General features: G+C 38.2%; 1 protein-coding gene across 6 annotated transcripts; it reads right to left on the reverse strand.

The window, feature by feature from the left end:
* Positions 1-9630: 9630 nt before the first annotated feature.
* LOC124164129 (protein LSM14 homolog B) lies at positions 9631-27926 on the reverse strand. 6 transcript variants are annotated; one of them, XM_046541313.1, is made up of 8 exons: positions 27690-27926; positions 27311-27465; positions 26640-26919; positions 23257-23470; positions 19694-20094; positions 14397-14559; positions 11516-11760; positions 9631-11437 (listed from the first exon to the last, which is right to left on the reverse strand). In XM_046541313.1, exons 1-8 carry the CDS (start codon positions 27808-27810, stop codon positions 11421-11423), a joined length of 1596 nt encoding a protein of 531 aa, XP_046397269.1. In that variant the 5' UTR covers positions 27811-27926; the 3' UTR covers positions 9631-11420. The 6 variants fall into 6 exon arrangements, with proteins under 6 accessions (XP_046397269.1, XP_046397273.1, XP_046397268.1 ...); XM_046541317.1 differs by having other exon boundaries at positions 23257-23458; positions 26709-26946; positions 27690-27925; XM_046541312.1 differs by having other exon boundaries at positions 23257-23458; positions 26640-26946; positions 27690-27925.
* Positions 27927-27984: the final 58 nt, after the last annotated feature.

Raw genomic sequence — 27984 nt, forward strand, 5'->3', positions numbered from 1 at the left:
TATAATAGGTACAGAGAAATATTTGATAAGACTTTGTAACAAAAATATTTAAAAAAAACAAAAGTCCTCAAATGGAGGGGTTTGAAGGTTAGATTTGCAGGTCACAGGGGAACTGCAGCTGTTCACGTTGAGGCAATGATAATTGTCTACTGAAGACGATTGTTGCATGAAGTCTGTTATTGACGCAGATCATAAGATGAGGAAGACAGAGAGGCTGATGATGAACGGGAAGGAGATCATTCGGTGACCGGTGATTTATCTCATGGTTTTCCTATTTTAATAAGTTTTAAGACACCCAGACGGAATTGATTTTTTTCCTCGTCGCCCATTTTCCTCTCAGCTAGTACAACGGATAGAAAAAGTGCTTGGTCCACGTCCTCTTGGCACCTGAGTTTTTTTCCGTGAGTGGCAGGCTTTGTCCCGGTCATAAGATTCCTCATCATATGCCTATATTTCTACTTCAATGTCCCTCAGTATATGATACCTTCTCCTGTGACCCCTCTAGGTTTTATACAGTATCATCTTTTTGGCATACTGCCGTTTAACATTTTAAGTTTTCATGGTACGTATATTTCTTCATATTACTTTGACGAGATCTCTTCCCTTGTGATTTTACTAATTACTTTATACGATTCTGCCATTTCGTAAAAAGGACAAAAAATTACATTTCATTGCGATTTTAGCAGCGATAGTGTTGGAGGCCAGCGAAAAATAGTAATATATTCGAGGATATGAAAGGACAAGCGCGTAACGAGCGATCTTAGGATTCAGTGAGATTAAAAGTTGTAAATGTAACTATCTCCTGTGATCGGCAAAGGTACCTCATCAACCCATAGTTTAGCTAAAATGTCTGTGTTGAAAAATAACAGGCAATATTTATCCAAGAGCATATTGTTTATTGAAAAGAAACTGTTTCATATTCAATTAATTAAACTTGTTGCACTTTACCAACGCTAGCTGCACCACATTACGAAATTTTACAAAGAAACACTTCTTGGTCGTAGGATCGTAGAGCTATTAGTCAACGATATCGAGGGATAAATACAATCAGTATTATTATAACACCTACAGGGCTTCAAGAAAGATTTGAGCGAATTTTAATTATGACCAACCGAGAATCAGAGGTTAGCGGAAATATGTAAATTAGTATAGAGTTGAATTAGTTACTCTTTCGAAGAATGAACAGTGGTGGGGAAACGGATATGAAACTTGATATTAATCATGAAATGCAAAACATGTAACTAAAGGCTGGGAATAAGCACAATAAGTAGATCTGTACATTTGTTATGCAATGCCTTCTGGTATTTGCTAAAATCTGAATTTTTTCCTCAACCAACAGAAGGGAAATAGCGAGAAATAGCTAATGGATTTAAAAAGGCCGCTCTCTTCCCCAAATGCATGGGTGCGGTCGATGGGAAGCACGAACTAGTAATGAGATTTTCTCGTGGTGGCTCAATGAACCTTATCGACAAGGTCTACTTTTCCATTTTATTGATGGCAGTTGCCGATTCAGACTACATATTTACGTATATTGTTACGTATTGACGTTAGGGGCCTGTAGAAAAGAAGGTGACTCATCCGTTTTTCAATCAACCACTTTGTTTGAAGTTGATGGTCAGCAAGAAATTGAATATTCCATCCCCGCTTCCCCTGAAACGCTCCTAGTAGCGAAGATTTTCCATTTCTACATGTGATTGGTGAAGAATTTTTGCTGTCAGAAAATGATGCGACCATATGCAGGACGCAATCTTTCGGAAAAAAGTGGGTATTTAATTGTTGTTTGTGCCGAACACGAAGAAACGTTAAATGTGCATTCGGTTTTCCGTGAAATAAATGGACAATTTTCCACAGATCCTCTTGTATGTCAAAGCAATTCGCGAATGAAATCTTGAAGGCATGAGTGATTCTTCATAATGCAGGGTGACTGAAAGATGAGCGCAGATCTGAAGAAATATACATAATACATGACCCAGTTATTGCATGAAGTAAACAGATTTCCATGTTGCCGACCGAAAAGTACAGCAGTCACCATAAGAGATCGTTTAGCAGGCTACTTGTAGGTCCTGAGTGGACTTTGTCATGGAAAAGGAATAAAATATCACAGTAAAACCTCTTTACATCGTAATGGAGGGGACCAAAATTTGGGCAATATGGTGTATGGAGGTTCACTGAGGTTTTAGTGATAGGCACCATTTTTCATATCCTTTGGAAATGAAAGGCACTACTGTCTTTTAAACCATTATACTTGTGTTTAAACACACATGCATGCATCAGTGAACATATATTTATTATTTAATAATTACAGAAAGCAAATGCTACCACATGATTTTTACCATGATTCGAGAGAAAATGATGTGACCTCTCTTAATTCAACAGTAACTTAAAATGATTGGGATGGTCGATTACCTTTTTTCTTATTTACTGTTAGGTATGCTCTCATATTGAACAAAATGGCCACAACTAATGATTAACGTGAAAATTACAGCATAATAAGGTATATAAGAAAAAAAAGAGTGAAACATTTATTGCTGAAAATGTCATTCCATGTACGTAATCACGGCTGCATTAATGGTCTCTTGTTGTTTCGGTACATTTTGTGGAGGTAGTTAGGCCATCTCGGGGGTATCTCCTTGGTATGATAAGTGGAGGTTTTACGATATAAAGAGGTTCATTACAAAGAGGTTTGCCTATAAATTTACATGTAAATCAGATGGGACCGTAGGGGTGGTATGATGTATGGAGGTTTATGATGTAAAGAGGTTCACTACATAGAGGTTTTACTGTATATATAAGTCCTGAATATTATATAAGTACGTTATAAAACATTGACTTCCCCACTTCGCGTTATTCTTTCTCATCTATAAACAAATCATCTTCTTAAAATTTCCACCCTTCTCTCCATACTTTTTGTTGTTTCAGCTAGTCTTTAAAGCAATCTGAAACCTTGTCCCACAGGGAAGGATTACTCTCTACTAATTACTTTGATCAGGGTTGTTATATAATGTTTAAAAATGTCGATTTTCGAGAACAAAACAGAGCCACAAATGAGAGTGATTACAATGAAATATGAAAATTACAATGAAACAAACTATGAAATACGTGAGCAACGACACGACTGAAAACCATCTCCCTTCCGGCACCGGCAAAATAAAACTACGTGGGCAAGCATACATACAGAAACGTTGTAATCGACAACCGGAGCCGGCTTCCGATTTGCCAAGTTCATCGCCGGCTCCACTCGAAGGTGCCGGTAATGGCGCCGGCAATGATGCCGGACCGGACTACGTGTATAAGCTTCCATTTGATTGCATTGCATCCGGCACCGGTAACGGCACCGGTTTTGCTGGTACATGTGAAAACGGCCTTACGGAACCTGTCGGGATTCATGCCTACCCATGGCATTAAAAATTCCATTGGGCTAGCAAAAATTCTTACAACAATAACCCCTTGCCAAATGGAAAACTGGTATCATTTGATGTTTCCAACCTTTTCACCTCCATACCAGCCAAAGAAGCTATAGGCCTAACTCTAGACTGGCTCAGAAAATCATCCGTCAATGACGACCTAGTGAGCGACTTCAAAAAATTACTATCCGTGTGCATGGATCAAAATTATTTTCAATTTAATCACCAGTTCTCCAGACAGTATCACAGTCTTACTATGGGCTCCCCTCTCTCCCTCATCCTAGCCGAGATATTCATGGATCATCTGGAAAGTGGACTGTTTAACTCCCATCATCCTCTTGTAAAAACTCTGTGCTACCACTTTAGATGTGTAGACGATAACATTTGCTTGAGGACCATTAGCAAGAGACAACTGACCTCTTTTCTTGGGCAACTCGACTCTCTCCACCCATCCATCATATTTACTTCTGAACTCAAGAGGTGAATCAATCCACTTCCTAGACCTTACGATTTCCCTTAAAGGCGGCAAACAAGGCTTCGCAATCTACCGAAAAAGTACCTTTATGGATGTACTTATCCCCGCAGACTCAAACCTTCCCTACTCCCACAAGATTGTGGACATTAATTCTATAATAAACGGACTACTTTTAATCCCCATGACTGATTCAAGTTTCAACCAGGAACTTAATGTAATCAAGTCAATATGTTTGAATAATGGCTATAATGTTCATTAAATCGAAACTTGAAGCTTTTACGTGGTTATTTGTTTTTTAATGTAATTGTATTTGAAAATGGTGTAATGGCCGAAACCGGTAATAAAATAGAAACTCTGTGAATTTTGTGGAAGTAACAAAGTGTTTTTCATTCTTAATATAATGTTCATCTCGCCCAAAAGCTAGTAGCCAAAAAAAAACCCAAAAAAGCATCGCCCTCCCTAACCAGTCATCTGCCAGTTCCCAAAGCAGAACCCAAACATTGTTGCAAATTACCCTTTTTTGGTCCCCTTTCCTACAGTGTTCGTAATCTCATTCCAAAGGACAAATACAGAGTATTTTTACTCCCCGACCTTCCTAGGAAGAGTGATTTCCAACTCCATGGACGAAGTGCTTCCTTTTAGGCCATTTTACACGGTACACGGAATTGCACAATCTGACGTACACGCGAAGGCACAATCAAAAGTGCGTCGGGTTAAGCGGTGAATTGCTAGAACACATGCAAGAATGTGTGGATGCAAGATGGCAAAATAGCCCGTTCTAATTTTGTTCAAGCATTTGCACCATTTTAGAAATGAATGCAGCTCTAACCTGCGCAATTCCGTGCCCCGTGTAAAACGGCCTTTCGATAAAACTGACGTCAATCCTCTGAAATGTGATGAGTGCAATAGGGTGTACATTGGTGAGTTTAAAACTTGAGTCAACAAACATAAAAGAAGTGCTAGATTGAAAGACCTCAAGTCACATTTTTCCAAGCATCTCATCGAAGCCCGCCATAAGTGTGATTTTTACATATACATATTCAACAAAAGTGTTTAACTGGATGCTTTAGAAATTCTCGAAATCACTAAATGCACTCTTGCACCCAACATGAACCACAATTTTAAATGATATGACTGAATTCAAGTGTTCCCATTTCTTGTCAACTGTTTCAAAATCTGACTTATTCCTTGCCAATCCCCCTCCATTACCATCATCACCACCTGACCTATCCACCTCTCCCTCCAAATGTTTTATACTTTTACGTTTTGACCCTTCCTCTAACCTGCCCCCCTTCCCTCCCCTCATCTGGCCTTCGTCCCCCCCTGCTGTTTTCAGATATATGAGGCTCGACATTGTAAGTGCTACTTCTGTTAGTCTTGATAATGACACTAAAACACGTCGTGAATAGTCGTCAGCAAATAAAAGTTTGTAGAACAGCACTGGAGTTGTGCTTTATCATGAATATGGACAAAGCCATTTTTGAAAGACATTAAAAGTGAGTTCAAATATGAATGTAAAGAGAGGAAAAACCTTGCCACAGAGCCCACAAGAAAACACTAATGGCCAACCCTGTGCGTGGACGTGAGTTTCCCAAGTGTATTCCACGCACTACGGCTTTTTCCTCTGGAGTTTGAATCCTGTTTTGCTAACCCGATCACAATTGCATCTGCCCTTGCAAACATTAGGGCAAAGGATGCAGCTTACCTTGAGGGCCAACCCAAGTTCTTACGGACCTGGAGCCATAAATAAATCCATACTCCTGGGTGTCTACATATTATTAAAAACTACTATAATTGTTAATATGTATGAGTGCATTAATATGAGTGTTATTGAAAGTGTTTTTCATAGATAAAACTTCATAATAGCTAACATGCGTGCAATTTTGACTACCAAGTCTCAAAAAGTAGCTTACGGCACTATTATTAGTACGGGGGGAGGGAGTCAGCAGACTTGTCTTTGACCTACTACTGACGTAATGATCACAAGGTGACAACGTTCCGAATGCAGCACAACTCTCACTCCTTATCCTACCTTCTTGTTTATAGTGGGCCCTTAAGTGGCATTTCTATGCTCACTAAAATGGCATCTGCTCAGTCCCATGGCATGTGTGTGTTCACTTGCTCAGTGAGCAAAAATGAGCGCGCAGAGTGGCCGCATTGTTGCAAGTGAGCACAGCCACCAATTCCTTGTGAGATCGTTCACTGGTTTTTGGCAAAATAGAGGCTGTATTACCTATTTCTTGTTATGTTGCCTATTATGTACTACATACTTGAGATACCCATAGCAAAATAAATCATGTGTCCTCTACCCCTAACACGCTTACCTTCATGGAGATGAGTTTGTCACTCCTTCAAGTAGGGAATGGCATCTAAGCAACTGCTGTGCCTCACCAGTCAACCTCACAAGGTTCATATTTTACTCACGAGATGGATTCTCTCATTGAGCAGTGCTCTCTTAATGAGATTACAAGCGGAAAGTCAACAAAAGTGGGCAATAGTGCTCACTTAAGGTGCTTCTGCATTCTGAGTGACAGGGCAAGTATGATAAATGCGATGGTGGTTGGCGTAACATGGTGAAACTCCTTCATGATGCACAAAGGTTAAGAAAACACTTAGCTGTTTCACAAAATATTATTTTGTGAAACAGCTAAGTGTTTTCTTAACCTTTGTGCATCAAGTGCAAGTATGGAGAGAATGACAGAATGAGGATTATTGTTCTGTCCTCGCCTGTCTTTCCCTATCAACTACAGAACTCTCCAAATGGTTAGCGATTTTAAATACACAACCCTCTTCCTGGCCTTCAAAAGGTAGTACATAATAAGACCCATTATCAGTGGAAACTCATTGAGATACAGAATCCTTCAGGCACAGGATTCCAAAAATTTAATTTACTTAAAAACTATTATTCCATTACCTGCATTTAAACATGACAATAAACTTTTGAATGATGGTACTACCTATTACTGCATAATGTCAATGAGGCTATTACTATGCCAAATTAAACCAATGTTGCCTTAATTCTTAATGGCCAGAAACAGGCCACCAAGAAAACTCAACAGAGTAAGCAGTAAGCATTTTAACCCAGTAAATACACAAGGGTCAGTGCTAGTCAGACTTGGAAGTCAAAATTGCACACATGTCAGCTAACCCAGTAAATACACAAACCCATGTCAGTTCACCCAGGCATGGCACCCACCGACTCGGATTTTTATGAAATTTTTGTCACTAGCTACTATCACCTATCTAATGACCCATGTAAAATATTTCCTTTCTCACTCTCATAGTTTGCAAGATACGAGGAGTCAAAGTTTGTGATGTTTGCTCAGAAGTGGCACTAGTGGAAGTCAAATTCCAGAGTGCAGGGCACTGGGTAAAAATTCATAACTCAGAAACCACATAATATATTTGAAGGAAATTTTGACCCCTTGCCTATCCAAGTACATAGCTTCCATAGTATTGTCTTTTATTCCCCTTGCATTGCTATGTAAGCCAAAACGATGTCAACAGTTGTTAATTAGATTTTTTTAGCCCAAAAACATTACTTCATATTTTCAGAATTATCACCAAAAGGCTAGTTAACTCAGAGTAGTTAACTCTTCCAATTTTTTTAAAATTGAAGGTTAATATATGTGCTCCAATATACTGAAATAAAAATGGTGTTTTGACTGTCACTAAGAGTATTTCAGGTTTTATTTTTTTTCTGCCTCCATGAGAGGGTTTTGGACACGTACTGTAAGATAAGAATAAGTATATCCATGATATACAGTAGAACCTCACTTATGAAACTTTCATCGGAAAATCAAAAAAAGTTTCATAAGTGAGGAAGTTTCATATGAGAGGTTTTTCGGTATTTAGAATGAAATCCTTTTCAATAAGGGCTGCTTTTTTTCCAGGATGCAATTACTCATTTGGAGGCAAGAAATTAAAGCCTAATAATCTTATTAACTCACAAGCAACACCACTGATGATGTGTTACTTTAAGGGAAACATAATTTTGCATTCCTGAACAACTTTACCCATGGCTGAACGTCTAGCGTTTCTGGTACAAAGCCTCAAGGCTAACATACTGGAGAAATTTCGGAATGGTGATACTAAATGTTCACAGAGAAGCTAATTTTTTAAAGTTAACTCATTAAAAGCAGTTTTCAGGAAATAAATTTTACCACCTATAGGCAAACCCATGATTGGAGATTGAAGAAATGAAATACGTGAGTAAAGTCATCCAAATTAACCCTGTAATTTGGGAGCAAAATTTCACTAATGCATCACAAAGGCTTCACACCCTGTGGACCGTAGCCGCCCCCCCAGGTACTACCATCCCCCAAAGCATATTCCTAGTTACGCCACTGGTACCCAGGATATTCCGTGACTAAGATTTTTCCGGAGCTTATATCACTTCTCGTGAGCGTTTGAAATAACCGCGCAACTGCCGTCAGTGATGAATGAGCAAAAATAGACTTAAGAGTCCGGAAAAATCTCACCTCTCAATAATGTTTACGCACTAAAAAAGAATTTTCCCATCAAACTTTAGCAATAGTAGATTGAATCTACCGGGTATAGCTTCTCTGTCGGCATTCTTCCACGAATTCAGCGCCGGGCACTTAGACTAGAACAAGCCGCGTGATTTGTCTTCACGGAATAATTTAATGTACCATTTTTATTAACAACCCTGGACACTTATTGCTCTGCGATATAATGTTTATAAGTCATTCCCGAGTCGTAAGGAACTGAATTACCTTTCGCGTTTTGAATTTGATTTTTAACATTACATTACGACTGACGAGGCGAGTTTCTCTCATGAGTTATTCTCCAACGGCATTCACACTAACTCTCACAAAGTTAAAAAAATAAACGCTTCCCACCAGGCGGACTCAAGCTAATAGCAATTGAAGGTCCAACTAAGTTTCATTTAAACCAACTGAGTTGGGTCAGTTTTTACCTGCGCGCAGCGTAAGCCCGGCTCAATTCGTCCCGCAGATGTGGGATTAGCCCGCGGAATGAGACCACGCATGCTGTTTTTACCATCGTATTGAATCACTATCGACTTAAATCCATACTGCAAATACGATAACCTTTTTTTGAATAACCTCTGAAGCCAAAATTTTGGTACGCAAGGATTTTTAACGGCTCAATTAGGCATTATTTTGCTTGGGCGTCGGAAAACATCATCTTGGAAAATTCTAGACAATCTTCCGTTAGAGATATATATTCTGCATTAACGATCATATACTGCAGTTAAAATTAATATCTAATAAACAGCATCGCACAATTATTAAAACTTATAATTCTTTATTGGCATATCTACACAATGAGCACATACTACTCACGATCCTGTGACTAAAATCTGTGCACGTACCGCAATCTTCTCGTAGAGCAGTTATCTGACGAGTCTTATAAGTGAGGTATTTTATCTCATTGCACTGAAAAATTCGTTTCTTAACCGAGGTCGTCGTATAAGTGAAAAGTTTCATAACTGAGGTTGGAAATACATGGGTTCATATGGGGTTATTCACCTGACCAAAAAAAATCTGTACATAAGTGAGGTCATCGTATAACTGAGGGTCGTATAACCGAGGTTCTACTGTATTTGAAATAATGGTGAGTAAATCTAAGACCTTTCTCTCTTATCACAACCGACCCGACTGACGTTGCGCTCAAACAACTTATGTGGACTAAAGCCTACCTAAGAGGTGATTAGAGGTTCCCATTGCTCAGCTGCTGCCATTTACATTCAAATAATAAAAAACAAAGTTCTTTGTATTTCATTTTTAATACACAATAAACCCACTCAAGCTTAACAGCATGAAGAAAATACCATTAAATAATTTGAATGTCAAAAGTCAATATGTACATGATCACTTCCCCTTCTCCCAGACAGCACTAGGAAAAATATTAATGGGATACATTGCCCCTTAGCTCTGCATAAAATCGTCATTTTAACTCAGTATCCACTTTTACAACAAAATTATTTAAGCCTCTTACTTATGCAGGTAATTCTAAGACTTAGTGATATTAATAACCTCATGACCAAGTCTTGATTCCAATCACCCATAGATCACACTGAGTCTACATATTCAGATCAACAGAAAACATCAAATAAAGAAGGTAATTTCATGAAAATGCTATTTTTTAATCTTTTTAGGCAATCAAATTGCCCTCTTTGAATGTACAAAAATTGATCCACAATTACTTTCACTGCCAGTACATTTAACTTCATATCATTCAATTTCCATGTTCCAATTCTGGGATAAATTCCTTATATCTCAATAGACAGAAATAATAAAATGAAAACTCTTACAACAGGTACTTTTGTGCTGCAATAGAAGAACCTATACACCAAAAATGCTTTCATTCCAACCATCTTTGGGCAGACATGGAATGAGGACACATTGCAGCCAAACATGCCATGCACACATTATTTCTTCTTCCTTTACTTAAATATCCCACTTCAGATGTACATAGAATCAGGCAGTGAGCTAGGGAAGTACTCTTTTAGTACTTTTTCTATTAATATCCTCCACGTTAAGAATGCATGTTCCAAGCCTTCAATTGAAAATCTTGCCAACCTTCACAAAAATTTCCGAGTCTTAACTTTCTAAGAGACATTCAGCTGAAACAATACAAAAATAGAAAATTAATCTATAATATCCACTCTTAGCTCTTTCAGTTTCTTAAGCAAGGTTAACCTTCCACTTGGTTCCTCCTGAACAACCTCCTCGATTGGACTGAACTGAAAATTAAACCTCAATAACTCCTTTATCATACCTTATCCTGCCCATAATTATACTAACAGTCACTTGATATTAGTCAGGATAATCATTAAGAACAGTTAAATCCATAAGGAATTGCAACCATTGTATATGGCAAAACGTCACTTCAATGTCTTTCCTAAAAGAAACTCCACCAATGGCATATTTGAGTGTGCGCGTGAACTAATTCACTGCAAGAGTAATTTATCTCCTAAAGAAAAGGTGCACATGACAATCTACTTCTGAATTGAAAGTAAAGTCCATTTCCTCAAAGCCTTAATGAATAATTCACTTCATCAACAGAATGCACCTATGCCATTGGAAATCTCAGATTCTCTGGTCACTCCAGAGACAGCTACAATGAAAAATACTTACACCAGAAGGGTACACACCACAATCCTGCCACAAATTTAACACCCACTGTTGGTCGCGTCGAACACACCTCTAACAGCACACTCTTAAACCTTCAAAAACTATGAACACTGGCAAAAATCAAACCCAAAACATAAATAAACTTGCTCTCCTGTAAAATACATCACTTGAAACTTGTCCTCACGACTTGCTATCAAATCACCACATGTTCATCAATCCTTGTGCATCAACCACCCTCAAGTGGAGCGCGTTTCCTCAAATCATCAATAGAACGAACGAAATTAAACCCTTTTCCTGTGTGCAGCACCACCTGCACTAAAGGGGAAATCAAAGAAATCGCTTCCCTCAGAGAGCACTCTTGCTTTCTTTGTTCTTCTCAATTCTTCAATATTTACAATCTTTTCTGAACTTTGCTCCAGGCTACTTTGTAACATTCCCTATAAAGGAGAATTCGTTATATTAACAAAGACAACCTCCTCTAACTTACAGAAAGAAAAAAGCCCATTATGACCAACCAGTAGCAGCTGCATTGGCTGTCACAGCCTGGTGAGACTGGCCCCAGCCTCCGTAGCCACTTCGTCCCCGGTTATTTTGGCCACCGCCTCTATAACCTCGATAACCACCTCGGCCATACATGTTTCCCATTCCTCGATTGCCATAATATCCCCGGCCCCTGTAGCCACCTCGTCTAGCTGAGGCAACACCAAACGTTTCAGAATTCAGCTTCCTCTCCTGTCTCCAGTCTGTTCTCTGGGAATGACTGAAATACCAAGACAATTAACAATTTAATACTCCATCAGAGTAGTTCAATAACAAGTAGAAACAAAGAATTTTTTTCATATTATTTTGCAGACCATCTGATAGCACATTTTTAATTACCTTCCAACATAAATTTGAATTTGATAAAAATGTGATCTAGATCAGTTAATATGAACCCCCAAAAAAAATAAAATCTCCACTAAAAAATCAATTTCAAAAGGTAGCTTTCGTCCAATCTGCCAATTTCACCGAAATTATTAACAATGAAATTAAGGAATTTCATTGACGGTAATGTGAGGGACTTTCCAGGTCTTACATTTGAGATTAGAGTCAAACCCCAATTACCCATGGACTGGCAACCCATGTAGGATAAGCATCTCTTCCAAAAATTATCAATTCTGCACTATGCTGGAATAATGTGCAAGTTTCTTGAGAGGTGTAAACAAGAGAGCTTTCAGACATTTCAGCACCAGTTCATGCCACACACATGATTAAGAGATACATGATGGGAGATTTCTTTCTTCCAGATTTCTGAGCTGTCCAAATGATCACAGAAAGTTGAGACCTACATACAAGCAATACTCGCACACACAACATTACTACAGTCAAAGTTGCAGATGATAGTGTTTTGAGAGTTATAAATGCTAAAACTGAATCCAATTAGGCATATTTTAGTTCAATGAACAACCAAATTGCAATACAGTGAGTCCTCGTTTAACGTCACTTACCGTTCCTGAAAAATGTGACGATAAACTAAATGACATTACTCGAAGCATAATATCCCATTAAAAACAATGTAAAAAGTGAATATCGGCTCCTAGACCTCACAATTCCTAGGCGAAAAAAATGTTAGCGTATTATATCTGGGGCATTTTTTACTGTGGAATGCCAAACTATCGCATACATAAGAGTTCCTGTCTTCATCGACGACAATAGCAGCAGTGACGTAAATCCTTCTCCATTTTTGTATCTTCCCGCATTTGCATTTCGGCTTCGCTATGGTGGTCGCCCGGGCGAGCGTCGCCTGGGCATCATCATCGCTGAAACATCGTCACAGTTACAGGAACCAAAATTATTGTGAACTCGTCAAAAAAAGTGATGACAAAAACTCAGAGTTCTACACGGAAAAATGCCTTGAAATCACTTTTTAGGTTCCTGAAAAGCATTATGTCAAGTAAAACCTTGCGCACCTACGCAAGAATTCATTTTGCAGAAATTTTTGCTAAAACCGTGATCGCAATTAAGAAAAAATACACAGTTTTGCACTTTGCTTAGACTGACTATTACCGCACACAAAACGAACAACCTGCAACGCCCGCCGCTTCGCCTTTTTTTTTGCGTGAAATTTAAAAGACTTGACGTTACGCAAAGCGTAGGTGCGATAAACAAATGACTGTCTCAAAATTTTCGTGACGTTATCGCAAAATGACGTTAAACGTTAAACGGGGTGACGTAGAACAAGGACTCACTGTACTATGAACCTTGGGGAGATTTCCATTCAAACCTGCAAGATTTGTTTTTTAATCACAACGTGTAGCTTTTCTGGTGAAAGAAAAAATCCCCTCTTTCAAAAGGAAATTGTGGCAATAACCTGAGAATAATTCCCTTGTCATGTTAAGAATTCCTGAACAACTTTTTATTATAATGAGACATAACCATGTGGTAGTATAAACACCACACTCGCCCTTCCCAGCAACTTCAATACTACCGTTAACCAAGCAGATGAATAACAAAGGCAAAAGGATGACAATAACTACTACATGCTACACATAAAAGAGACAACTTGCAGGTTTAAGGTTATATTTTTAAACATAAATAATGTTGAGCCGAGGCACCTTAGCAGCTAGAAAATTAAATTCCCGGGACAACAACAACGGGATAGAAAAGTACGGAGGGGGAAACTGCCAATGACTAGCACAGATCCCTAGTCAATCCTAATGTGTATTAAGGCACAGAATTTCCTGAAATTATATCTTCACCATGATTACTAATGTTAAAGCAAAATATAATTCAAATATTTCTTTCTACAGCATCCTATCAATGTATTCTAAGATATACAAACTGTGAAATGGTTATTTTTTAATATCATATTTTGCAGGGAATGTGTGCCTTTCTTTGCTGAGGTATGACTGAACCTCATTCAAAATTGAAAACAATTTCATTACAAACAAGTTTAATTTGCATATTCATTCTTATACCCACCCACATTCATACCCACTACTAAGGCCATTACGCAAGATTTCCAAAACGTTTATTCATTTTTATTGTACGACAGATGTGTAAGAAAATATACTTAATTAATTCCTTAAAAATTGAACTATGTATATTACAGTAAGACAAATTCAATTAAATTATTGCAAGTTATGACCACTAGCAAGCATGGATGTAGAAATTAATATAATCTGGTAACCATTTGAAGTCAAATCACCTCACTGATTCTGGCCTTTCTGATAGAAGACAACACTTAATTGACAGTAATTAGCACGCTTCTGTGAAATCGTAAGCCAAACAAGAATAGTTGGCAATACAGTCTTCATCAAATCATGGAAAAAAAAAAAATGAAAAATGGAAGCATGTAACAGAGTGCTCCCAAAATTGGCAAGTTCAATATCCACCCAAATGATCTAGTATGCTTACCCTTTACTTCTTTCCACAGCCTCACAACTGATGTTGTCAAAGAATGACTTGGTCCTGTCGTAGAATATGACCTCACTCTCTTCCTCTTGCTCCCCTTCTCCAATTCCCGTTTCATTGCCAGAGTCGTCCTTCTTATCTTCACCATTGACCTTGGGGGAGACAACTGCAGGGTAGGAAAAAAGGCTCAATTAGTTGAAATTCACTATCAGTAGGTAGACATTTACCACACACGCACTTCATGCTCTTACGAAGACATTTTTCTGCCAAGCTATGAAGATGATTTTTAAGTTTTACTCTTCAGTCATTTGTCTGTTAATTAGCAATTGATAAGCACAAGAAAAAAGTTTCTTTCCAGCATTAAAAGCAGTTTCTACATGGCTACAAACATTTTCCACTCTGACAAAAATATTTTAAAAGCAGTATAAAACTTAATGAAACTAACAGGAAAGATACATTTAAAAGACCATACCAAAAGTTGAAATAAATTGTTTTGAAAACGGTAATAACTAAATGTGGGAGATGTGTACACTATTTCAGCACCATTTGAAAACATGAAAATTCTGATGTAAATGTGCTGTGAAAACAGAACCAACAGGTGATTGAAATGGTTTGGGCTGCGTTGGTACATTGTGCACGCCACATGCCCAAAATTACTTAAAATCTATCTGAGGAGATCAGCTTTTTTATGAAAATTGTGTGGCACATGAATGATAATTACAGTAGAACTTGTTTAGTACGTTTCTGAAGGGACCACAAAAAGTGAACGTACTAACCAGGAAAACGTGCTAACGAGGAAAATAAATAATAGCAGTCGGGGTAAATGCAATCCGTGGAAAAGTCGTCATAATAATTACTATCGGTAGTTCTCATAGGATCGCCTTCCCGAACTCTTTTTCACCATTTAAAATAAAGAAAATGAGCGCTATATTGAAAAACAATACCATATGAATAAAAATCACAATGTTTCATAGATTTCCAAGACAATTACATGAAAATGGCGTCTATCCACCGTGATTTATCCTATATATACTTATAGAAAGACAAGTAAAGCTAAGTCATATCTTCTTTCTCAGAGTGTATTCGGAGAATATAACAACAACCCTGAGTATGACAACTGGTTGTTTTTAAATATCATAAAAATAGGACAATTATATTAAATTACGGCAATAGCCGTACACATTCGCTTCTGGAATGAAACCATATAACACGCAATATTATTAGATTATGATGTAATTACAAGAAGATTTTATATTATACAGTTGAAATTTACTTTTAAAAATTTGTCTAATGTCGTCTGCTTTCGTGCCGAGATCAAGTATTTTTAAGCTAAGCTTCGCGTGGAGATCCAGAGCATCGTCTGCTCCCGCAGCAGTAGTCAAGTAAATACGCACATACTCCATAGCCTTGACATCGAGTTTATGGAGTACGTGCAGTACTGCTTTAGATAAAGTGGGAATTGGATAAGACTCATTTCTTCATCATGATAACTCGTGCAATAGCAACAATTGCCCACTCGCGAAATTTGTGTGCAGTGGGCACTCCAGAGGCAATAGAAGGTGAGGAGCTTGGGGTGGGGAAAATCGGGGCTTCTCATTGGCTGCGTTTTAGTTTGTCAGACATTCCTGATAAATGGCCGCATTTTATTATTAATCACGTCACAAGAATTGAGAAATGCGTTCGGATAAACCACGGTCGAAGAAAGAGATGTGGAATGAACGCAAGAATGTCAATGGCTAATAAATTAAATCATGAATTCCGAGGTTTGCGACCCTTAAAAAGATACTAGAGAACGAATTGCGGGTTGCGTCACGGCAAGCAATTGAGCGTACTAACCAGGAAAGCGCAATTTTTTCAAACGTACTAAACAAATACTTTTACCTGTATTTTGTTAGGATGGTACCGGGGCCGAGAGAAATCGCCATTCTAAGGAGGAAAACGTACTAAGGAGGAAAACTTACTAAGGAGGAACTTAATAACCAAGTTTCACTGTATTTATTTACCTCCATGAAACAAGATTGCCTACTCATTCATTCAATGACCTCCAACAGTCAAGATGCGGAATTTAACAGACATCTCTTATCCAAATGCAATCATTTTGCTGCAGTGAGAATCCACACTTTGTGGAAAACACGTTTCTGCAGATGCAGTTCTTCCACATGAACGGACTCTTTCCCGACCAGAAGTTCATCTTTTTTAGTTTGAAAATCCACTAGTGAAATGGCCAGTTGCTCCCAGCATGGGAGCCTTGCAGTAGTTTTTGCATTGCATATGTCAATTGCTTTTCACAAGTAAACGTGTTGGAAACCTGGGATTGATATGAGCAATTTCATGAAGGAGTGAAAGGCCATCCTGCATTACGTTCTCAAGTTGGTCGTGGGGCAGGTGTCTCTTGCCTGACATCCAAATGTAAAGAGTTAAAATTCATAGCATTATTTATGGTTATGTATTTAAAGTGGGATAACCTCCAATCCAAGGATTTGATAATTATTGATGAATTTATGTTGTTAGTCGTGAAACTACATCTAATTTCCAGCAGATGTCCGTTTAAAACTACGGAGAAAAATTAATGATGTTCTAGCCTGATTGCAAAAATGCTGTGCCACTTGCCTTCCATTTACAATTGGTCAAGATTACCTTAACAACTCGTATACATTCAATATTTACTGACAAATATCTTTTTCAAATCTTATGAATCATAATAATACCATCTTTAATCATTTGAATATGAATGAGTTTCTCTCTTCATGTGACCCCATACTCAATGCATCATTTCCAGGCACACCAACATATTTAAAAAAAAGAAAAAAATTCTGTGTTCTGGCATTTCCTACATGTAACTAATCTAATCGCAGGAAATACGGTTAATCCATAATACGTCTGGTCCCAAGGATTCCAAGTCATAGATTTTCCATTGTACACACAAAAAAAGTTCTTTACAATACATTGTGCATCAAACCAGATGATTCATAATTATTTTAGGCACAACATCATCATGTAAACAGTTACTCGACTACATCAAAGCAAATATTAAAATATGACATGAATTGTCTAGCATAGGCTTTTCTTGCATTTTAGGCCTCAAATATTATTACCAGCTACTAACTACAATGTGATGCAATTACAATAAATGAGAATATCAAGTTATTTCAAATAGAAACAACTTATTTTTTCAACTTTAAAATATATTAGCAAACCTTCCTGTGGGGGGCTAGAGAGATAGCACACATTCTAAGATAAAAGACAGAGAACTTAACCAATTCTAGAAGGAAAAGTACTGTTTCTGAACTTCCTTTGGACAAAAAGAGAAAACCTCAAGTTGCCATACACAGTTCAGCATTACTATACCCACCCTTAGCACACCACATGGCAATTGAAGTGCCACATTGCCGGCTTAATAAGTGGGGTAGAATTACCATTAAGTAAGGACTCTTCACCGATTAGTTACTAATAAGCATATGCCAAATAGAGTAAAACTTTGATTTTACGCAGTTGAAGGGACAGAAATATGGGCACTGTGTATAAAACCAAAGTGTGTAAAATCAAGAGTTGGTCTTGAGGAGGAGTATAGTTTTCAGGATAACACTTGCTCATTATTTTTAGAAGGCTTAGTCAGACACTTCTGTATTGTTCTGATTTAAGCCAGAACCTGAAGCAGAAAAACCCGTATGAGAGGTTTTACGGTATAATAGCCTGAAATCCTTTTTCGATCGCATTGCATATACAGTAAAACTTCGATTTTACGCACTTTGATTTTACTTCGCCTCGTTTTTACGGTTTTTAGGTTATTTATTCATGTCAATAAGTTACAAAAATGAATACAGGAATGGTTGAAATGACGTCGCACTGTTGAGCGTGCAAATAAAAACATCGCGAATCTAATTATTGCTTCCCCGTGCGCCCTCTCGGTAATATTTCAGGCTCCTTTACGAATATCGCTCTTAGTTCAAATGCGCTGTAGAAGAATATCGAAACCTAAAACACGTGGCAATCGCCGTGTGTGAATAACCACTTTTGATTAAGACAGATGATCGCCGGAGATATTAACATTATCACCTTTAGTTTATTATTCGACTTATTGATCGACGCTGTTTATAACATATCTATTGTAATTACAGTAGAAGGTCGTTAATCCGGAATTATGAGCTACGGAATATCTATCCCTAACGGAAGGTTTTCTAGAATTTTGCAAAACCTATGTTTTCTGTCGCCCCAGCGAAATATAACGGCGAAATGAGTCGTTAAAAATCCTCCAGTGCCAAATCCTGCTGTGGGACGAATGGGGGCGGGGGAAAGTTGCTTGCGCGGCACGCTTATCAGAACTCACTCAACTTGTATCTCATTGCCAGTGGGTTTAAATTAAACATCAACAACATTAACGACCATCTATTGTAATTACAATAAATATGTTATAAACAGCGTCGATCAATAAGTTGAATAATAAACGAAAGGTGATAATGTTAATATCTCCGGCAATCATCTGTCTTAGTCAAAAGTAGTTATGCATACACGACAATTGCCGTGTGTTTAAGGTTTCGTTATCCTTCTACGGCAAATTTGAACTAAGAGCAATATTCGCGTTTGTAAACAAGCCTGAAATATTACTGAGAGGGCACAGGGAGAAGCAATACCTAGATTCGCGATGTTTTTAGTTTCACACTCAACAGCACGACATCATTTCAACCTTTCCTGTTTTCATTTTTGTAACTTATTGACATGAATAAATAACCTAACTTCATATTGCTCCAGTCGGGATTTTCAAAACAAGTCTAAAGACAACCGCGTAAAACCAAGTTTAGCGGGCTCTGGGGTTATGCCGTGCAAAATCGAAAAACAGCGTAAAATCAAGAAAAGATGTAAAATCGAAGTTTCACCATTGCAATTCCCTATGCTTTCCGGCCGGACTTGAGTGTCGCTGCATAAAAACGAGACTTGATGTAAAATCGAAGTGCGTAAAATCGAAGTTTTACTGTAATTTCAAGGCAAATTCATAGAAGAAGCCAAAAAAAATAGCTATGAACAGCTTAAAGGTCTCCTAGCTAAATTTTTTAAAAACTTTTCTACAAAGATGGACACACACGGTGAATATCTCGTAAACAACTACCTCTCCCCCAACCTTCGACACACCATGAAAGCCTACACAATGGAACATATTAAAAATACAAATAGGAGCTGTCATGAACATATAATGACTTCAAGCAAAACACCTTTAATTTGATAGCTGCCAGTGACCAAGTTATTTTTACACCATAACTAACCATCTCTGCCCATTGCCAAACAAAACAAACAGTGGCACTAACCTGCAGTAACCGGTGTGGGTGCCGATGGAGTAGAGGATATTTCAACGCTGGATGGGGCAGCAGGGGCTCCAGCCGTGTTTATCTTCATCTTGCCCAGCTGACTCCTCAGCTCAGCAAACTCTTCGTTGGCCTGCTCAAAGTCATAGTCCCCTTCAAACTTGAGCACATTCTTGTTCTTGTTGGACTGTTGCTGCTGATTCCTGTTGGCAAAGCCTTGCCCAGAACCTCCTCCCCTTCCTCGGCCCCTCCGCATCGCAGGCCCCATGCCACCCCCACCTCCAGTGCCCCCACCTCCCTGGGACTGGCCTCCCGACTTGTACCCTCCACCCTGGCCCCCCGATTGCCTCTGCTGCATCCGCTGCTGCTGGGGAAACTGCTGCTGGTTCCAGTTCCCTTGCCTCCTACAACAAATTGTAAGAGCCACTATTTCAAAAACTAATTCAGTTATCGGCAGGACTATCTGAGGAAAGAAAAATTATTTATTTCTAAAACGTAAATCAACTGACATACTCTATACTCTGATTTTAGAGGATGGATTCCTCCATCTCAACAAAGAAGTAAACTGAATAAAATTGCTGACACTAATGAAGTAAAAAAAATTTCCTAAGTTCTAATGAAGAAATACTGGCCATATGAATTAATTAGAACACATAATAACAAAAAATAACATGAACCTTTGTGCTAGCCTGGTTTTACCAAAATTCAATTTTTTCTTCAACAATCCTCCTCAATCTCGTTTTCCAACATTTTATTCTTCATTCAACTCCCTTGGAAAAATTCAATGCCACCAGAATCATTTCCAAAATAAGGAAAAAAGCATTGAAATGCGCAAGGATGAAAAAGAACTAAATAAGTTTCACCCACTGTAGGCAAGGATGCTACGACAAATGGCATATCAGGGGGCAAACCCTGTTCCTCCGTGAACCACCCTGTTCCTAGCATAACCACAGCTGCTGTGAACACCTCCCCTAAGTCAGCATTGCGACTTGCCCAGCACAATGGCTATAAGCCATTAGGCAAAGATGTCAAAATATGACCACATACTGCTCAAAAATGTTAAATTATTAACTAATACAACTGATCTCCAAAAGACTATAACAACAACATCCATTTCACAGATTTACTGCAGACGACTTTACTTGCAGGAGGATTTTCACCACATTACCTGGATGAGAACAAAATTTTAGGCTCAATTACGTAAGGATTTAGGCTCATTGAAGCGTTAAATACTAAGTCGACCCATTTAGGATATCCCATCAGTTTCCTTCGAGTGCTTCCCTTGCTGCAGTTTCGCCATAGTTTGAATAGCTTTTCATACAGAATACGATCTCTACATTGTACCATTTCACACAAAAATAGACTGATTGCTTGGGCTTCACAAGAGATTATAGTGTTTTCAACAATTGAATGGTAAATGATTATACAGTGAGTCCTCGTTTAACGTTGTTGATTCGTTCCTGAAAAACTCGACGTTAAGCGAAACAACGTTAAACGATGCAGTGTTTCCCATAAGAAACAATGTAAAAAATTTAAATTGGTTCCTAGCCATGTTCCTAACAATCCATTTCTTCGTGAAGAATCCAGAATTTCCCGGGCGAGGATCCAAGGAGGCCAATTATCGGAGCCGTAACGCCGTAACTTTAAGCAGACTTTGTGACCAATCGGGAGACACCTGAATCAGGCCAAAACGAAAAAAACTGAATCTGACACTCGGAAGCACGAGGATGAAGGGCGAGTCAATTTTCGTGATGATATGAATTCTTAAACCCGGCGGAAATCGCGAGAAACATTCATTACCGATTATTCACTTCAGCATGATAACGATTCATTCGAAACGAAACGAATTTTCATAACGAAAAGGTTGGGAAGAAGGCATTATTAAATGAAATATAAAAACTAAAAAGAAAGTATTTTAATGGCGAAACATCGATATTTTCAGTAACAGAAGAAATTTTAATTGTAAAAACTCGACCTGCAAACCTAAAACTCGACCTATCTCTCCAGCAGTTGCACCTTCTTCAATTCCTTTAATAATACCAAGTTTTTGTTCTAATATCGCCGTTTTTTCTTCACGTCTGAAGAACCGCCAGGATAGCCACTCTTCTTCGTGGACATTTTTTTCGGTTGGCATCAGAAAAATAAATGGATAATGGGTAAATGAGGCGATAATTATTTTCTCAGACCCATATTTAACATACGCTACCCACACCAACCTTTTCTGTCGAGCGAAAATTACCAATCGCATTAATATAGTAATATTTACTATACATCAGATGCGCTTGCGTCCTATTCGCCATTCATTTTTTTTTCGCCGCGCATAATTTGAACAACGTTATCGCGAAGCAATAACGACGTTAAATGATCAAGGGTTTCAATTTTTGGACAACGTTATCGTGAAACAACGTTAAACGGGACGACGTTAAACGAGGACACACTGTATATCACAATAAAAAATATTCAATTTTATAGTGATTTTATCCGAGTCAGGTAAAAATTAAGAGTGGAAAATACAAACACGAATTTTTGCAAAACTAATTAAATTCCAGGAAACTGAGCATATTTTGCCATCAATCAAATTCCTCAATTAGACAAGATGGCCAATCAAAAAAAAGGATACATTAAACGGAACCTTTACGTTATAAGGCCATGATTCATTATAAAAAAATCTAAAATATTCTGGAAACTCCAAAGCTCACAAAAATGAAGAGTGAAACATCAGGGTCATGAAATACATTGTACCATGGCAGCCAGATTCGTTACAATCAAGCAAGGGTATAATGTATTTTTAACTCAAGAAGCACTTTCGGGGGCTATCATTGAATGTCAAAGACAAGTACCAAAAAAAATATTACCTTCACTTTGGATTCTCCCTGCCCTTGGCAATAAGAATAACCTAAAATCCTTCTAAGAAGGTTTTTAAATATTCAAGTCTGAAAAAACCATAATTATAACCATTAAATAAACATTGACCAAAACATCTACCCCACACAACAAACCAACAAGTAACAATGAGCAAAATGTTTGGCAAGCATCAACAGTTTTTCAATTTCTTTAACACCCAAAAGGTATTAGGGTTCACGAAACTTCAATAATCAAGTTTACCTTTTTCCACACATAAAAAAAACTATTTTAAACAATCCACAGAGGCATAGGAAGCCCACAACCCAACTATGAGGTCTAATCAGGAGTAAAACAGAGGCTAATACTGGACTCATAAAGTAACAACTAAACCCTCAGGACACTCAACAAGGTACAACAAAATTCTAATAAATATTTTACTTTGACAGGGGATAAATAAAAAAAAAGGAACCCAAACCTTGAAATGTATGCTGTAATTATCTCCGAAAAAACAAGAGCAGCGCACATGGTAATAGATCAGAAAGGGAAGTTATGGGTTATGCCGAGGAAGAATAAGGGATACCCTTCCCTCACCATTCAAGTCTTAGGGTTTTACTGAATTCTTGCCAACCAGAGGGATAGGATGATAGATAGATAGTTTTCATAACCTTGGGAAATTGTTTGATTAGCACCAGCTACTTCAAAGACAAAAAGAGTTCCCTTACCCCTCCCACCCGGACTGCTGCTGATTCTGCTGGTGATGCTGCTGCTGCCATTGATGACCCCCCTTCTTCTGCTGCTGTTGTTGGCCATCATTGTCCTTGCTGCGCGGTGCACTCACTTGCACACCTTGGTCTGTGGTGGGAGACTTTCGAGTCACACCAGGGACAGGTGTGGCCGTTGACGATCTGGATCCTCCAATCAGGTCTAAAACAGAGGCTAATACTGGACTCATAAAGTCAAGTTAACCTACTCACTAGAAGTCAGGAACCAACATACCACCACAGAAGCCACAACAGGGATGCCACCATGCAAGTACTATGCAAGCAGTACGTAACGAAAGACGTGCACCTAATGAGAAAAAGCTCTTAAGGTCTCATTCGTATCTCTTTGGATAAAGCCAGACTGAAGCATACCACAGAGTAGGAAGCAAAAAGAACATTCTTCAAGGAGTCACTTAGCCGGTCCAAACAGCCCAATAAATATTCAGGATACAAAAGTAATCGAGTAAGATCCAGAGTTGACAAATCTTATTTGACACAAGATACATGGGTTAGTATAATATGGTGTTCATGGGACATAGCCACAAGATTATTTGGGTCTTTCACAGGAGATTAATCCCATGGTTGCAGGCATTTCAAAATTTGACCCAACAACCAAACAGCCTTCCGTGAGAGGGAATCATTGCTAATCAATTATAGGGAAATATCTATCACAAACTCATGCCCTATTACTTTTAAGAAAAGTTAATTCTAACAGACACGTTGCACTTTACTGGATTAGCTTCCAAAGAAAAGTTATGTGCAATAAAATAGAGTCCGACAAAAGAAAGTAACTAAAACACCACATCAATGCAAGTTGTACAACAGCCTACAGTAGTCACAAGCCTTCACCATAGCACCACAGACATATTGTAATGACTAAGAATAGGGTTTGACTTACTAAGGGAACATATTTTAGGAAAATAAGTAACATCTGTCCTGCCAGAGAACCACCCAGGCAGGAAAAATCATGAAGAATTTACCTAATTAGTTTACCAGAAAAAAAAACTTGAAATAACATTTGCTGTGACTGTGCATGCAGTAGACTCGTTATTACTACGTTCACGACTTAAAATTTAGAATTGGAACACACTTTTCTTTCATGATAACATACCCATATCATCAGAACCATGAATTCACTCCATAAAATGAAAACATCAAAATGATGCTTGCATTTAAGATAGTCTGAGTACAACAAGGTTCAGGTAGGAAAAGGGATAAAATGAAAGAAATATGAATTCCAATAAAATCGCATGAGAACTGCCTTTGAAAAATAAAAAGATCCGAAAGAATTAACCTCTCAAACTACTCATGTCATTTGTTCACCAAATACTAGCTCTGCAACTTTGATTCCAAAGAATATTCTAAAGGAAATTTTTCTACACCAGAAATTGCACTAACAAAAAAAAACGACCCACGTGATAGCTTGAAATCGGTTCTTCAGACCTTACTTGACCAATGGAGTAGCAGGTTAGCACTACTTGAGGGTTAGCTCATTCAATAATTTAATCATTATCCTCTGGTAAGCCTACTCCATTCTTATTTTGAGTCTAGCCAATCACAATTAGTTCAAAAATTGATTCTTTCTTCATAAATTTCATTTTCACGTCTGTGAACAAATTATACCAAGAGCTAATGGACCAGAAATTACATGAGAAAAAATTTATTCAACCATTCCAAAGCTATCTTTTGCTTACAACAAATAATAAGGGCAATGCAAGGTATAGAGTATATGATGGCGACATATGCCTACACTAGACTTTCAAAGGGAGTAAAATTGATCCATTTTTTTAACCTACATACCTCTTCATACCCCCACCTAACAGCCACAAATACGAAAGTAGGCAGGCCAGCCCAAGAGATATCATAAATCAAGGAAGTTTTATGGAAATCAAAGACATGGTAATCCCATGAAAAAAAGCATGCACATCATCAATGATGAAAAATATTTGCTCAAATGCAATTAAATAGAAAACAGCAGTCTATACCAAGAGCCCTATTCACTAAGAATCTCTCAGATAGTTTGCGGTTGGTTCACAAAAAGACATCATAACAGAATGACCAATCCACTAATGTCTGTCCGAACCTCAAGTCACAGAAACTCGTTCGAGAGCAGCCAAAATGACTCAGGGTCTCTGAAAATCCCTTTCTGTTTCTCGAAATCTGAAAGTGATGTGCCAGCAGTCAAGGTAAAGAATATTTTTACCACTTAAACGGTGCTGCAGATATAGGTTAATGCCTTTAAAAGCTTGGTGGATAGCATAAAAGCACTTCCGAGTGACAAACGATCTGAGACAGAAACATAGTTCAATTCAGAAATTTTGGGAACGAGGAGAGTAGTTACTGGATGGTGCTCCAGATCGGCTGTACCAACAGCCACTCATGTTCAAATTATATTTTCAAGACTAACACTGAACAAAACTAGTTTGTAATAATTTCCAGTGACATCTGGTGTTGTTTTAGGGATAACAGGTTCACTGAAATGCATGTCACATGCAGCATCTAAATGTTAATCAATTAACAATGAAAAATATATTCCAGCACACAACTTTCAGGGAAATGAAGAACAATATCCACCTAAGCAACCTAAAACAACTTGTCAATGAAGATTGAAGTAAGATTCATAAGTATATTCTTTACTTGTTTTACTTGGTAAAGACCAATGCATAAGAATGATCCCAACAAAGCCACGATACATTAATTTTTCTTTGCTCCTAAACTTAATGAACAGCACAGGAATGTACTAGCACTTGCATTCAAAACTCAACCAGATCATAAAAAGCAACGTAAATGATGTCCACCAGCCCATAACGGTTTTCCCTACATTCCAACATTTCACTTAAACAAAGTTATACAATGTCAGACTAAAGTGATTAATCACTAACTAATATAACCATACAAGTAAACCTGTATCAACAATAACACCACCCCACCACCATGACTTGTTTTCCATCAGGAAAAAAATCAACTTCACAATAGATTATGACTCAAACCTCAATTCCAAATTTAATACATATCTTATTAAATTGAATACTCTAATTTAAAACATTGAACTTCTTTCTCAAACTAATTAAGAGCTAGCAACTCCAAATCCTTTCAATGAAACTAAATACAGATCAAATAAACAGCTAACTAAGATATGCATACATATAAAGGATCCGTACATGCATATTGGTAAATTGTCGGTTCCATGCATGACCTCTACACAACAACCTATGATCGCCCAATTAATAAAATGGAATAAACGGTGACCCTTGAAGAATGAGCAATGAGTCAAGCCCAGCAAGCAATATGTGCACTAATATTAACATTCCGCCAAGTCCCGACAGCAGAAAAATCTCCCGAACCTTGGTCCTTAGGAGGCACTGGCACCTGTGACGGCTTCTGCGGCATCTGCAACGTGGGGCTCAACTCACTTAGCTGCCCTTGGGATTGCTGCTTCGGGGCTGATGCCAGGGCATTATTGCGAGGCACCCCTAACCCTGGCGCAAGATTGGTGCCGGGGGGAATGCCTCCCAAGTTGTTAATCGAGGCGTAAGCCGCGGCCGGTCCTGGATACTGTCCCAACCCTCCTGGTCCGAGATGGCCCAGGACTGCATGGGGGAAGCCTGGGTTCTGGTAGGCAGACTGTGCCATAGAAGGTGGCACCGACAGCTGAATGTAACCAGAGATTTTCGATGGCAAACACTAAGAAGCTAAAGTATCCTTAAACCCTTTTACGGCTGTGATTAACATAGTGATTTTTCTCCAAGCAAATAAGCATGTTAAACTGCAATTTATGATCAATTCAAGATTAAACGGCAGAATATATCATCGAAATACAAAGGATTAACAAATTGACACGTGTAAATCAGAAAATTTTGACAGCTCTGACGTCATTAAACTTAGAGAAACAAATCTGATAGAAATTAGAGCTTGAAGACTGAATTAATGAGGTCAGGAATACATATCCAAATGCGCCCTCCTAGGATCACAAACTCCTACAGGAACATACTTTATACCTGCAATTGAACTTTACCTGTACGATGGCAGGATCATTCGGAAGAGAACCCACATTATTCACAACTCTGATATCCTTGATGTCCGATGCCCGAAACAGAATGTAGTCGTAGACTTGATTTTGAGGTGCAACTGGAAAAGTCGTCTCCCGCGTCTCGGTACCAAATGACCTTACTGAAAGATAGCAATTACGTGACATAAGAACAAGCCACAACAAAATTTGGCATTGCAAACAACAAACGTCAAATTGGGCAAATAAACAATTACCGCGTATTAATGCAATGGTAAATAAGATAATAAGAAGTAAAATGAAAATGAAGCGTGCACTGCAATTACGGCTCAAATATTCGTCCACAGTCTGGAAATACTTAATGCTCAATTATAGAAAAAATACTCACCATTGGCCAACGCAATTGTGCATTCCTCCGGGTCCACAGTAAATAATCGGCCTTCATACCGAATATCTGCTTTAGAGATTAAACTTATTTTACTACCTAACTCTGGCATTCCCGCACTCATGATGAATCGTTTATACGAAGCACAAGATGACTAGGATGTTACTGGATTTCCTTCTCCATCGAACTAATTCGGAAACTCGGCTAATGGCGTTTTCCCCTGCTATTCCGTGACGTCACACTACTAGTTTAGTCACTTTCAATACCATTGTCATAAAATACTGAGCCATTATCCCGC

Source organism: Ischnura elegans, chromosome 8, assembly GCF_921293095.1.
Source record: "Ischnura elegans chromosome 8, ioIscEleg1.1, whole genome shotgun sequence".
Taxonomy (NCBI): domain Eukaryota; kingdom Metazoa; phylum Arthropoda; class Insecta; order Odonata; family Coenagrionidae; genus Ischnura; species Ischnura elegans.